This window comes from Pygoscelis adeliae, unplaced genomic scaffold, assembly GCF_000699105.1.
Source record: "Pygoscelis adeliae isolate BGI_AS28 unplaced genomic scaffold, ASM69910v1 Scaffold18, whole genome shotgun sequence".
Lineage (NCBI taxonomy): Eukaryota > Metazoa > Chordata > Aves > Sphenisciformes > Spheniscidae > Pygoscelis > Pygoscelis adeliae.
In genome coordinates this window covers 3,417,817-3,430,982 of record NW_008825558.1, presented here as the reverse complement: position 1 = coordinate 3,430,982, position 13,166 = coordinate 3,417,817, and the positions used below count along the sequence as shown (strand labels likewise).

General features: G+C 37.8%; 1 protein-coding gene across 1 annotated transcript in view; it reads right to left on the bottom strand.

Moving 5' to 3' along the window:
- CDH13 (cadherin 13) overlaps positions 1–13,166 on the bottom strand; it is a 531,145-nt gene that overhangs the window by 9,834 nt on the left and 508,145 nt on the right. Inside the window, exon 13 of the mRNA XM_009332307.1 lies at positions 12,077–12,292. Within this exon, the coding sequence (XP_009330582.1) occupies positions 12,077–12,292 (216 nt within the window). The remainder of the gene's footprint in view (positions 1–12,076; positions 12,293–13,166) is intronic.

The following is a 13,166-nucleotide window of genomic DNA, read 5'->3' as shown; positions in this document are numbered from 1 at the left end:
TACAAAATCTACAGAAAGCAAGAACAACCAAAGTATTGTGCAGAAAACTCAATGATGAATGTAAGCAGACAGATCTACTGAAATCAACAGAGCTGTTCTATTATAAATTCTTCAGGGAACTGATAAGCATCTGGTCCATATTTAAAATCTCTCTGTTCTCCTAGCAGGATTTCCAATGTTCATTATAGTTTTCTGTATAGGAATTGTAGTTTTCTTGTTTGTTTGTTTTTTCTTTATTCTCCCCATAAAGAAGGACCAAATGAAAGTTCCAGAAATACACACACACACAGCCAAATTATTAGGGTCTACTTCTTATTTGAGTCCCATCTCTAAACAGCTAACCTAAAGACTACTGACTTCTAGTGTTCATCCACCAACTTCAATAGGGTTGTGTTGATGGTTTGGGTTTTTTTGACCCATTCTTATGTACTTTATGTCATGCACAATTTAAAGTTTGCAGCTGGCAACAGGACATAAAAGATATTAGTATTTAAGTAATACTGTGAGCATAAAATGTGCAAATAATGTGTGCAGGGAGCACATTTGCTGATCCATGCTATCTCTCTCTTTTAGGAACTTAATGCCCTGGTAAGCCTGTGCCTGGCAGGTTTAGATCTGTACATTAATGATCATTATGCCCATTATTTTATTTTCCTTGTATTGGCTGTTAAGAACAACACTGTCTCTATAGATGGTGTCAGCACTCAAGAATTATCACACACCATGTGTTGTTTTAAACGTGATTTCTGTCTACCTACAAGAAGGAATTTGCTGCATATGGCTGCAGGCATGAAAGCCACAAAAGCGGTGTGCGCATCGTTGTTCTTACGTCATCACCCCCCACCTTTCCCTTAAGGTATCTGGGGAATACACTAGCAGCATAAAGCTAGGAACTTTTTTCTCCAGAAATCACTCTCACTGAAGTCTCTAATGTGATCTTCACCATTTTTCTCTCACAGTTCTCCTCTGCCCTACCTCTTCAACACCCAAGAGAAACATTCAGCCACATTCCTTCTAAGATAGCAAATACTCAAATAGTGAGATAACAGTGAAATAGGCAGGGTTATTTTTATGTGCTTGCTGTCTGAATTATTACTATTACGGTTAATGGGTCTCAGAGAAGAAAGCACAGCTTATCATAAACAGATGGTGTCTGTTGGCATTAGTACTTTGGCGTTGGAAGATGATGTTTGCTTTTGCTGGTCAAGAAAACTGACAAACATTGTACATGTTTACCTGGATCTAGTGAACTAATAGCATGGAGTGTAATAATGCTATAGGAATTTAGGTCTAAGTATGCAGTTAGGGTAGGGAGAATCATGATGTAGAATATGAAATGGAACAAACCCCCCTTTCTATTCCCACTAAAGATGTTGACTGTATTTGGAAGGTCAAAAGAGTTGTTGATGTTGGTGGCAAACTCCACAGGACAGATCTGAATTGTCATCTAGTCATGGGGTTTTGGACGCTGAACTGGTTCGGAAAAGGAGCAAGCCACCTAATACAGACTAAGTGTTTATAATATTGACGTCTTCAATGACTACAGCTACCTGTCTATTTCACAAGGGGCTAATTTAAGGTTTATTCCTTATGCTGATCCACATGATAGAAGAAAATGGAGAAAAAAATGCACATAACTCTTTAAGACAAAGATTTCATAACGCCCCATCCTAGGAAAAAGGCAACTGGTAGCATGTAACCTCATTCACTATGGTTCAGGTTGCCAAGAGCTCATATTCCAGCAGAACCCTTCTAACCAGCTAATAAACAATCTTGTTTGCAAAATGACTTTTTCTGATCTCAGAAAATGCTTTGGCATTTCCCAGGCACTCTAGCTTTCCCTGTTGCAGCCTTAGCTTTCTCTGAACATATTTACATAGTAGTGACTCAACTCCCTGCTTATTTTAAAGAAACAGATTTAAACTGAGTAATTCAAAGCCTTTGAAATGTATGTTCCTTATGAGACCAAACTCAGCCCCCATTACACAGACTATGCTTCCTACATTGCAGTTAAAACCTCACAAAAATTAAAGGCATTTAAGTTTCATGCTGACCCTCTGTACAGGAATGAACTTTACCCAAGATGCATTCATCTTCTAATTCCCATTTAACACAGAGAAGAGAGTTAACACAGCTGGAGTTTGGAGTTCAGCTCATTCATGCTCCATTTCTTTCAGATTCCTTTCAATTACCCTCTCATCAGAAATATTACATTAATCTTTGCATAATTAAAAGTCTACATTACATCATGGACTTCATTGAAACCTCAGTAATGTTAAAGAGGTAATGTGAAAATGGTAGAAGAGATCAGAACCATGTTTCTGATTAGGCAGCTAATCAACATCCAGGTACTTCTTTCCTGGATTTACCATCTATAAAAGGACGTTAATTAGATATGCAGTTATTAGTTTAGCCTTCACGTAGAACTTAGAAAAACATAAATGGTTTCCATGTACCTCACTGGTTGATTTGTCATGGGTAGTTTTCAATTCCAAAAGCATCACAGTGTTTGCACCATATGCCTATCAATTATAATATTTTGCACTTTTGTGTAAAATAATCATTTAATAGCTATGCTCTTCTGTGACCTCGTCAGTGGTCCAAAGCACTGTCTAGGCTTTGCTGCAAGTGCGAAAATCTAGTGGTCCCTGGTTTTTGACCACCCTGGTATATATTCTCAAAAAAAGAAGGGAATCTTTTCACCCCAAGTCTCACTGAATTTGAAAGGCTGCAACAGCTATCCCCCAGACAGATACCATGTGTCCTTATTCCTGCAATTAAGAAATTCTGTTTTAGTATCAGGAATAGCAGGTAGGTATGCTTGTGACTACAGCAAATTAGTGATCTCAATGAACAGTAATACACTGTGGAAAAGTTTACAAGGAAGAAGTAAATGAGCTTATCCCGAAAATTTGCAGCTTATAACATCATATATAATTTGTTTCCCATTTATGTGAGGAAATAATTTCGAGGTTCTTAATGATAGGAAAAACACAGTATGCGCTAGTACTGTGTTTGTGAAATGAGTGTCTCATAATTCTACTCAAAGCTCCAGTAGGCTCTCATATATCAATGTCAATATTTAACTTTAGGAGCTAAAATGCCAGCACGTGCTATGCAATTGGCCAAAATTGGCAAGACAGTGGAGAGAGATGCCAATCTAAACTAATCAGCTTGCACAGGGGAGTAAGTTGCTCAGGCTGAAGTCATTTTCAAAGGGTATCAGTTTGACACCAGCAGATGATATTTCCAAGAGTGTCTCTCACACTACTAACTTATTTATTAAAAGACTACACTGGCAGGTCTGAAACAGTGCCGATTTACATCAAAGTGCTCTTACGCTTCTGACTTCTGGCAAGGGCCTTGCTCACTGCTGAATCCTTGTTTCTGTTTCACCTCTTCCTTGTCACGTACCCACATACACTCACTATGTAATGGGCTGTTCTTATGACGTGCAAAACGTATGAGCATGTAAGAAGCACCATCTGAGAGAAAAGTTCCTCAGATCAACTAAAAGATTCGCTATGTTTGCTTAGAACTTCAGAAACACGTACTACCCAATCCAGTGCAGTGCTACATTTATCTAATAAAGCCTCTTCTAATAAAGTTCCTGTTCACTAGGGATATGAAATATCTTACGGGGGGGGGGTGGGGGGGTGGTTTCTAGGGTAAAGCAGCTAAGATGTCCTAGACTATTATTTTTCTTAATTGATATGAATTTCAGCTGGGTACTTTGCTAAAGCAATGTCACCTTCATTTGACCAATAGGAAATAAATGCTTCCTTTCTTTTCCAGTTCTTTCAAAACAAAACAATTGCAGAGGTGACTGCCTGCAGTCTGGAAGTATATTTTTCTCATGCTCTAATCTGGAAAATTTAGCTGAACAGTTGAAAACATTCAGCAAGTGAAATGAGTAAGAACAGTTTTGAAATAGTAGCATTGAACAAGTCTCCTAAATTTTTGTATTTGTGCTGAAAATGAAATGCATCAAATGTAACAGCTAGCCAACCTTTTAAAACAATGTATAACCGCTTAAGCAGTCAGATCTCATCTTCCACAGCAGTACAGCTTAGTTTATTATCAGTTTTTAATAAGTAGAACATGAACATAAGCAGTCCAGACACATTCAGATCTGTAGGTATACACTAATCCCAGCTTGAAATACTAAAAGAATCGTCTGAAAAAACTCTTATTAAGCAAGAATAAAAATGAGAGGAAAGTATTAGGCCTAGATGCCATGGAAAAGAAGAAATCAAATTAGAAAATTGCCAGGTTTGGCTATGTTGATATCAACCTGACTATTTCAAAATTTTTCAAGAACTCGTAGGCATGACAGCTTACATAAGTACTAACCAGCAACACATACAAATTAAGCGTATGGGTGAAGTAAGGCTTTAAGATGTAGTCTGAAATACTCCAAACTTCAATGGCATTCTAAAGGCCTTTGTAAGTATCAGCTGTCTGGTAGAGAAACAAAAGCAACATCATATAACCTTTAGGCACAACAAATCTCCCCCATTCATCTTTAATATCACATATCAGATCTAAAGCTGAACAGCAAGCTGTCCGCATGGAGAGAACATTTTGAGGTGTTCGGATGTTAGAGAGTGGGGAAATATCCAAGGACAGAGACAGTTAAAAGAAACAAAAATCCCATGGTGTACAGTGGCCATTGACGACAGAAAAAATATTTGAACTGGTCATTCTAATTTTTAGTCATAGTCCACTCCAGAACAATTCAGGCGATAACTATCTAAGTTAAATATGTATGTGACTTTAAAAGGTTGTTCAGAAAAGAAATACAAAATACTATATATCAACAGTTACTGTTGAGAAAATGAAAACATAAAATGTTCATTTGAATTCACAACACTGAGTGGTCTATCAAACCAATCTCTTTAAATGTTCATTTCGTGTCTACAGAATGACCATCAGGAACAATATTACAGCTCTTAGGGAAGGAGCTGTATTTGCTAGTAACATTTTCCTCTTTTGCATTCCAAACACACATCTTCTAAACTGTCATATTTTTTCATGTCTATACTTCTGGAACATGTTTGGATGGTTTAAAATGTGCGTAAAATGCCATTTCCCACCTAATTGACTCAATAAAATGTAATGTCATTAAGTACATTTTAAATATGCTGATGTACAATTGGAGAGTATTTCTACTTGTCGTGTCTATATGACTAGGTCTATAAACATCCTGTCTCCAATTATGTACGTACATATGGACTTCTGTGCCATTTCAGGCCCCATTAACTTTAGGTGGGCTCCCAAAGCCAACTGCACAACAAATTGCAGGACTGAGTCCACCTGCAGAGAAATCAGAGGACTGGACACAGAGGTCTGTGTTAAAAGTGAGATTCAAATCAAGACTGTCTCAATTTGAACGCAATCCCTTAACGCCCATACCATCCTTTCCTTACTAGCGTCTAACCAACCAAAATCTTTAAGGAGACAAATAACATTGGTATTTTTCTCATACATGCATTTGAGAATGCATCTATACTCACTGATCATTTAGCAGTAACAATAATAATGTTAATACAGACAAAAGCATCTGTAACAAAGGTAGTAAGTATTAGAGTGATAGTGGATATTGCTGCTGTTATTATTGGTTTTAGGAAGTGCAATTTGTATCGCTGGAACTCACTAAATGTCAGTAATTTCCAATTACTTGGGTAGCATCATTTAGCTGCTACTTTAAGTACCCACATGGTATGTGCTCTAGTGCAAGAATGTAATTTAAATTAGAACAGTGCAAAAATAAATCCTCAGCAAACCACCTCTCACAGCGAAACTCTCCCCATCTTGGTAATTTTTGAAATTCTAGCCAATATAGGGATATTTTACTTCTCAGAAATGGGAAAATTTATCTTGCAAAATTTCCTAGTCTTGCTAATTAAACTGATTTTTTTTTTAATTAAATGCCACTACTGTGAAAAGTAGAAAATTGCTATAGAAGATTAAAATATGCTAAAACAACCTAAAAGGTAAAAAAAAAAAAAAAAAGAAGCATTTTTTTTTAGCAAATTCACCTATTGGGAATGGTTCCCCTGAAGCTTCCTCTTTGGAACTAGATGGAACAGAACAGGGATGAACTTTTTCTTTTTTTCTGGGGAAAAAAAAAATCCTACTGTAAAAACTAAATAGTAGTTGAGGCCTGAAAAAAACAGACTACCTGATTGTCTAAAACTAAGCCAAGTAACTCATAATAAAGGCTGAAATCTGTGAATCTGCAGGTAACAAATCTGCACTTGTAATGGAAAGAGCAATGACCTTAAAGATCTTTTCCATTTGAAACCTGCTATGATTTGTCTTAGTCTTACGCCATTCAAGAATGCATTGCTTCAGTCTTCAGGCATTTGATGTTCCTGCACAAATAACATAGGATATACAAGAGATACAGATGCTTCTGTCGCTTTGAAAAATGAACTAGGTGAAAGATAGCACTGCAGTTTTAACTCTGGCTGTCTACGTTCAGGTAAATTCAAATCCACCAGTTTAATATAATTTGAATTTTTGTAATGGTTTAATACCAAATACATAATTTTCAAGGGGGGAAAAAAAAAAAAAAAGACATTTTGTCTATTTACCCTGTAGCTGCATTCCTCAAATCAGAAAAACATTATGGTTGGGGACAGCAGGCATTAAAACAGGAAAAGTTAGTGGAAATTAATAGGAAGTTAAATCCAAGGGTACCTCTAAGGCTTCTTTGCAATTGCAGTACAGACACCTGTGCGAGTCTGTTTTTCAACACACCTGAGGCCTTTGCCCTCAGTTTAACAAATTAGTTTCAATATAGAGATCTCCAGCTTATTTAATTTCTTCATAGGAGTATTTCCTCCCCAGTCTCTCACTTACTTTCTGTCCATAATAACGGAATACTTTACTTATTTAAGCTCAAGTCAACTTACAACTTTATAGTCCGCTGGCTAGGTTAACAAAAAAAAGTTTCTTTTCAATGGTTGACAGTCAACTAAGGTATCAAATTTTTTTTCCAAGATGAAGTGTTTAAAGTCCAGTCTTTTTCTAACAAGGAAAGTTAAGTAAAATATTATTGCTAGTGTGACTGACCTACTAATGGAATTGCTTTGAATTCTGCTTGTTCATGACTATTGTGCCTTTGGTTCTTATTTTCGTCCCTTAATTCAACACAATTGAATCTAACTTGGTCTTTTATGTTGGTAGAATATAAAAGGAAATATGAAATGCAATTATCATTCTATGATTATGCAATTAAGTGAAATAATTATTGTCAAATCAAAAGTCCAGAATTAAAATACTCCTCTAAATAATAATAAAAAAAAACAGTAATTGATATAAAACCTAGTTCTGCCAGCTAGAGTAGTTCTTTCTCAGTCTCCCATAGGGCCTGGGGCAGTTTTTGTTGCTGAGTTCATTATGACAGTATACACAAATTTGTTTTTACCTTCATCTTTTACTTTTTTAGCTTGTTTTGTTTTCTCAGTCACCTGTATGTAACTTACGTCCCAAAAGTTCTTTGATGTATGCCTTTGATTTGGCTTGTTCTGACCAAGCTCCTTATGAAAACTTACTCTGCCAGAGGACGTTGCCAGTGGACAAAAACCAGCTTTACCAACCTCAATATATCTTGAGAAGAGATTGCTGTTAAATGTCTGTTAAACACATGTTTACAATCATTTGTTGTGAAATTGATGATACTTAAGCAAAATTTTCAAGGACAGCTCTTCTCCCTTTTAGGTATTGTTCAACCAATATCTAAATGAAATATCAGCTACCAATCTGTAGGTTGCAATAAGGGGCACATTTTTTCCCTCTCTCCGTCCCTCATCCTTATGGAATGTTGTAGATACTCTCTTACTAAAAACGTTCAGGAGCCTTCCAGAGGGAACTTGTTTATAATTCTAGTGTTGTTGAGCACATCAAGTTGGTTACATTCATTCTGAACAGAGCTATTTTAGCTGTGTCAGTTGAAAACATGAGATGTCCCTTACAGCAGTAAGGGACAACATGGACAATCTCAGACCCAGCACCTGATATGCTGCATAACACGCCTTCTCTTTCTCTCACTTTTTCTCTTCCTCAAGTAGCTGTCCTGGTTTTGGCAGGGGTAGAGTTAATTTCCTTCCTAGCAGCTGGTACAGTGCTGTGTTTTGGATTTAGCATGAGAATAATGTTGATAACACACTGATGATTTAGCTGTTGCTAAGCAGTGCTTACACTAGTCAAGGACTTTTCAGCTTCTCATGCCCTGCCAGTGAGAAGCCGGGAGGGGGCACAGCCAGGACAGCTGACCCCAACTGGCCAGAGGGACACTCCATGGCAGCGCTTCTCGGGGACGGGCTGGGCATCAGTCGACGGGTGGTGAGCAATTGCATTGTGCATCGCTTGCTTCGTATATTATTATTACATCATTATTATTATTATTGTTGTTATTATTTTATTTCAATTATTAAACTGTTTTTATCTCAACCCACGAGTTTTTCTCACTTCTACTCTTCCAATTCTCTCCCCCATCCCACCTGGGGGGGGAAGGGGGGGAGGGGGGCAGGGAGTGAGCAAGCAGCTGTGTGGTGCTGAGTTGCCGACTGAGGTTAAACCACAACAGTAGTCCTCCCTGACTGGAAACCCAGATCTATTTTTTGATCTGTTCTTCTACCTCAATCTGAATTACTAAATTCTAAATTATATCTGAATATTTTGGTCCTATCTTGTCTCCAGTAGTGGCTAGGAAAAGCTGGCAGAGGACAAGATGCCACTGTACTAGGTCTCATCTTAAACATGGTGTCTGCATTAATGACAGAGAAGATTTAATATTCTTTCCAATACTTGTTAGCATTAACTTTTATAACTTTGGAAACTCCTCTACCTGTCCACTATACATATTTCCAGCTTGACTTCAGCAATTCCCAGTGGTAATAAGTTAGGTTAAGTATAAAATATGCAAAGATGCTCCCTTTTTCCATCACCTCTGTATTCACCGTCTTTTAATTCCACCAAACACCTTACTGTTTCGTTGTGGAAAACCAGCAATCTGCCCCTCTACTCTGGCATTTTACATCTTCTATTTCTGGCTGGGAACAACTCCTAAATTTTTCTTGTTCCAAGTATATCTACCTTTCCAAGGGCTTCTGGGCAACTCTGCAGTCTGTATCCCGTTATCTCTCAATATACGGAACACAGTAGGACAGCTACAGAATAGGCGAAACTGCTGCTTTAATCAGTTTTAATCAGGCTCTCCAATTCTATGCTCAGATACTTCAGAAATCTACCACATATGACTTCTTCCATGATTTACAAAGGAGGCACATATTCTAAGTATAGATAATAATTGCACCATTTAAATGATAATGCCAAGATGTTTTGTATGGGGAGGAGATTCACACAGGGCATTTTTACCACGAACAGCTCTTTCATAGGGCTATCTATCCTCACACCAGATGCCAAATACAAAAAGAAATACTTTGGCATGAATAACAAAGTTCATTTGACTGAAGGATTTACGTCCTAGGAACAAGAGCCTCATAAAACATAAACACTGGGAGCAAAGTGAGCCACGTAAGGGCTTTTGCAAAAATTAAACCCATAACTTTCCACTAGAAATGGGATATTTCATCTGTTCAATAAGCACTAAAGTTCTCTTTGTTTTTATGGCATCATAATCTTTGATTACTCTGATAAATATTTGGACTATACAAAACATTGCAATGGAACTAATCACAGTTATAAAAAAACTATGTGTGAAAATGAATTGGGAATGCAATGATACCAGCACATTTTAGAGAAGTTCAAATACAGAACCACATTATTTTAACTGGCTCCTGGCCTCATTCTTTTATGTCTCCATGTAGTCATTTACACCTGAAGAAAATGGTTATGAACATTGTTATGCTTGCTGGCTTTGCACAAGCAGGATTAGGTAGCTGTACCAGACATGGAATACCACCCTCACTCTGTGTGACTAGGTGACCCCAAACCACGCAACTGAACAGTAGCAAATTTTAGCAAAAAAATGTGGTCCTGTGCGGAGGATTAGGTCTCTCTATGCTGAAGTCTATTTGTGGGATTCATGCTCTCACTCACAACTGCGTATAAAAGAGCCTCTGTCCCAAGAGGGAAACCCTTCCTTCCCCTTCCCTTCAACTCACCCACTATTTCCCTTTGTTTTGGTTTTATTGCTCAGACAACAGACCGGAACATCACGCTGCTGGCAGATTATGTGCATAATCTTTCTCCACTCTTTAAGATTACAACTATCTCCATACTTGTTGCAGTACTCTGAGCGAATGTAAGGTTGCAGAATGGCTCTAGGCATGTCTGTATTGTTTCACAGCATAAAGACTATTCAGTGCTACTTGTTCTTTTACAGTAGGAGAGGGAATCCCTCCGTCATTCAGAACACCACACAGCATTCAGATGCCAGGGGCTTATGTTCTGCCCACAGCTGAGCTGGAGAAGATCTGCAGTCAAGAAGAAGAGCAACTCAAGAAGAGCTTTCCAACACCTAGAACTGCTTTTTATAATTCAACGTAAGGAAAATAATCAGACTTCTTTGGGGGCTAGAAAAAAGCAACGTGATTACTTTCAAAAGCAAAAAGCTTTTCTCTACCTTATTGTTTTCTGGGCAGATGCATTAATGTAAATAAAGTTCAAGTGCAAATCATGTCAGATAAGAAAGTAATTCCAGTGGTGAAAGTCATGCCTAGGATAGCACCAGCAACATTTATGAAGTGGTAACAAGAATGTATATGAATCAATGGGCTGCATATTTATATCACTGATGTGATAGCGTAACGTGCTGTCAAATATTTTTAACACATTACTTCTAACAGCTGAAGTCTGCATTTGGTTCCGGCAGACTAAACCCAGAATAACTGAACCAAAGCCAATGGAGATACTTCAGATGTCACTGATTGGAACAAAGAACAGGAATTTGCACTTAGCATTTATATAGTCCTTTTCATCTTCAAAGAGCATCACAAACATCAGCTAGTTCTAATTCTCTCACAATGACCTTCATGCTAACCTTTTGGGATAAAAGTAATATACTATAAGAAAAAAACCTGACTAGATGTGTAATCAAGCATACACCAAGCCTCAGATGTGTAAACTATGTCTGCCTTGAACTCTATCTCTGCCTCATGGTAGATTTTATCTCATCAAGAATACAAGGCCTTTCACCACGGTTCAGGTATTAATTCACCATACAATGTATTTTACTAACATAAGATGACGCTAATAACCCTTGAATAACAGATTTACTATCATAGTTGTAGGGTACAGCTATTCCTTTTTAACAGATAAGGAACTCAAAATAATACTGCATCAAAAAATTTGCTGGCAGCTGTCACAGGACAAGCCAGGGACACATCTAGGTTAGATGTTGGGATTCCATGGCTTTGAGTTCCTACTCTTCAGTCATTCTGAAATTTTTTTATACTCCTTCCAATTCAAATTGGGAATTTTGTAAGTCTCTTTTAGAAAGCTTTCTCAGAAGCAGCAGAAGCTTCCTTTACATATCAGTTCTCTCTGCCCTCCAACCCAGACTTGCAGTTTGATCATCAGTTCTGGGTGGCTCTGAGCCCAGAATCTTGGATAAGTTCCTCACGTTCCAGTTGCTTGCGCACTTTACACAGAGGAATAGATTGAAGCAGACAGTACTCATTTTCATGGTGACCCAGAACAGCTATTGTTACAAGAACACCTTTAATCTCCTGTTTCTGTTTTTGAATTTAATTCAAGTGGGGAGAGATGAAAGAAAGCGTCTCACAAATCTGCTACTACAGCTGGTACTTCTTAGTTTATTGTATGCTAGCTCTATTTCTCTTTGATTCTTCTTAAAATTATTGCTTCTATTTCTTAATTTGACAACTACGCATTCGTTGCTATTTTTTGACTACGAAAAAAACCCTCCCCTCCCCTCCCCTCCCTCTTTCTTATAGCTACCTCCTCAGGAAAAAAAGACCAAACTTACTGCATTATGATATCAATGTATGAATTTAACTTCTCCTTGGTAGGTTTTCTTATGCAGCGTACAAATGAGCAGCTAAAAAATACTTGGTTACTTACAGTTCAGGAAAAGACTTACAAAATAAACTGAAGAGTGAAAGAAGGGTAAGGGTCATGCTGATATGAAGGGCATCAGTTGCACTGCAGTCCATTTTGGATTTCTTGCAGGAACACACTTGTAATTTCAGTTCTGTGTTGTTAGTCAGAGGCGGTTTTCCAGAATCTGTCACTGAGATTGGGATGTTGTAATTGGCCTTTTTCAGGTTTTGAAGCAGGATGACCTGGGCATGAGTATCTGCAAAGGATAAGGTGAGAATTAGCCAAATAGCGGTTGTCTGGAAGGGAAGAGGAATCTGCAAACAATATCAGACATGCCACAGTTACCCATGGAAATTACGAAGAAAATGAGAACACTCTAAGGAAAAGATTAAAGAATTGAATTGGAGGTAAGAGGTGGCAGTACAGAAATTCTTTCATGGGCTGAGAGCTAATAGCAAACTTATTCCAAACCCCACCAAAAGAGACTTTTAAGAGCCCCTTTTGTTGAAATGTATTATTTGGTCTGGAAATTATTGGCAGAATTTGTCTATGGAAAGTAATATACTAATGAAATGCTAAGGCACGTAATCCCCAAAGCAACACAAGAGGAAAGAATATATCTATTTTCCAAAGGAAAAAACCCTTCTTGCAAGGAAGTACAGACAAAGCTGCTTAACTCCTTCCCCAGTTTGACTGAGAAGGCAGCAAAGGGAAGTAATGCCCCTTCAAATCCACAGACCTGCTCCACCTGAGCAACAGTGGGTCATAACAACTATTGGTACCCAGGTGAGCGTGCTAACTCTTTTAGGGGGTTTAACAGAGTGGTAGTTTGATGTTTGCAGAACAGCAAAGAAAATGACTCCTCCGCTTTGTCCTGCAGGCTGGTACAGACATCACATCCATCCTTAGTTTTTTCTAAGAAGAATATGAAATGAACTGCTAAAAGATTTAATAGTGACAGAGATAAATAATACATGCTGGAAAACAAATAGAAATAATCTACATTAAAAAGAAATATAGTACTTTGTGCCCACAATTTGCCATAAGAACCTTCTGCAATTGCACAGCATGTGCTTTGATCCTCTTACCAATAGTGTATGGTCCCAGTGCATTTGGGTATTTTATTTGTG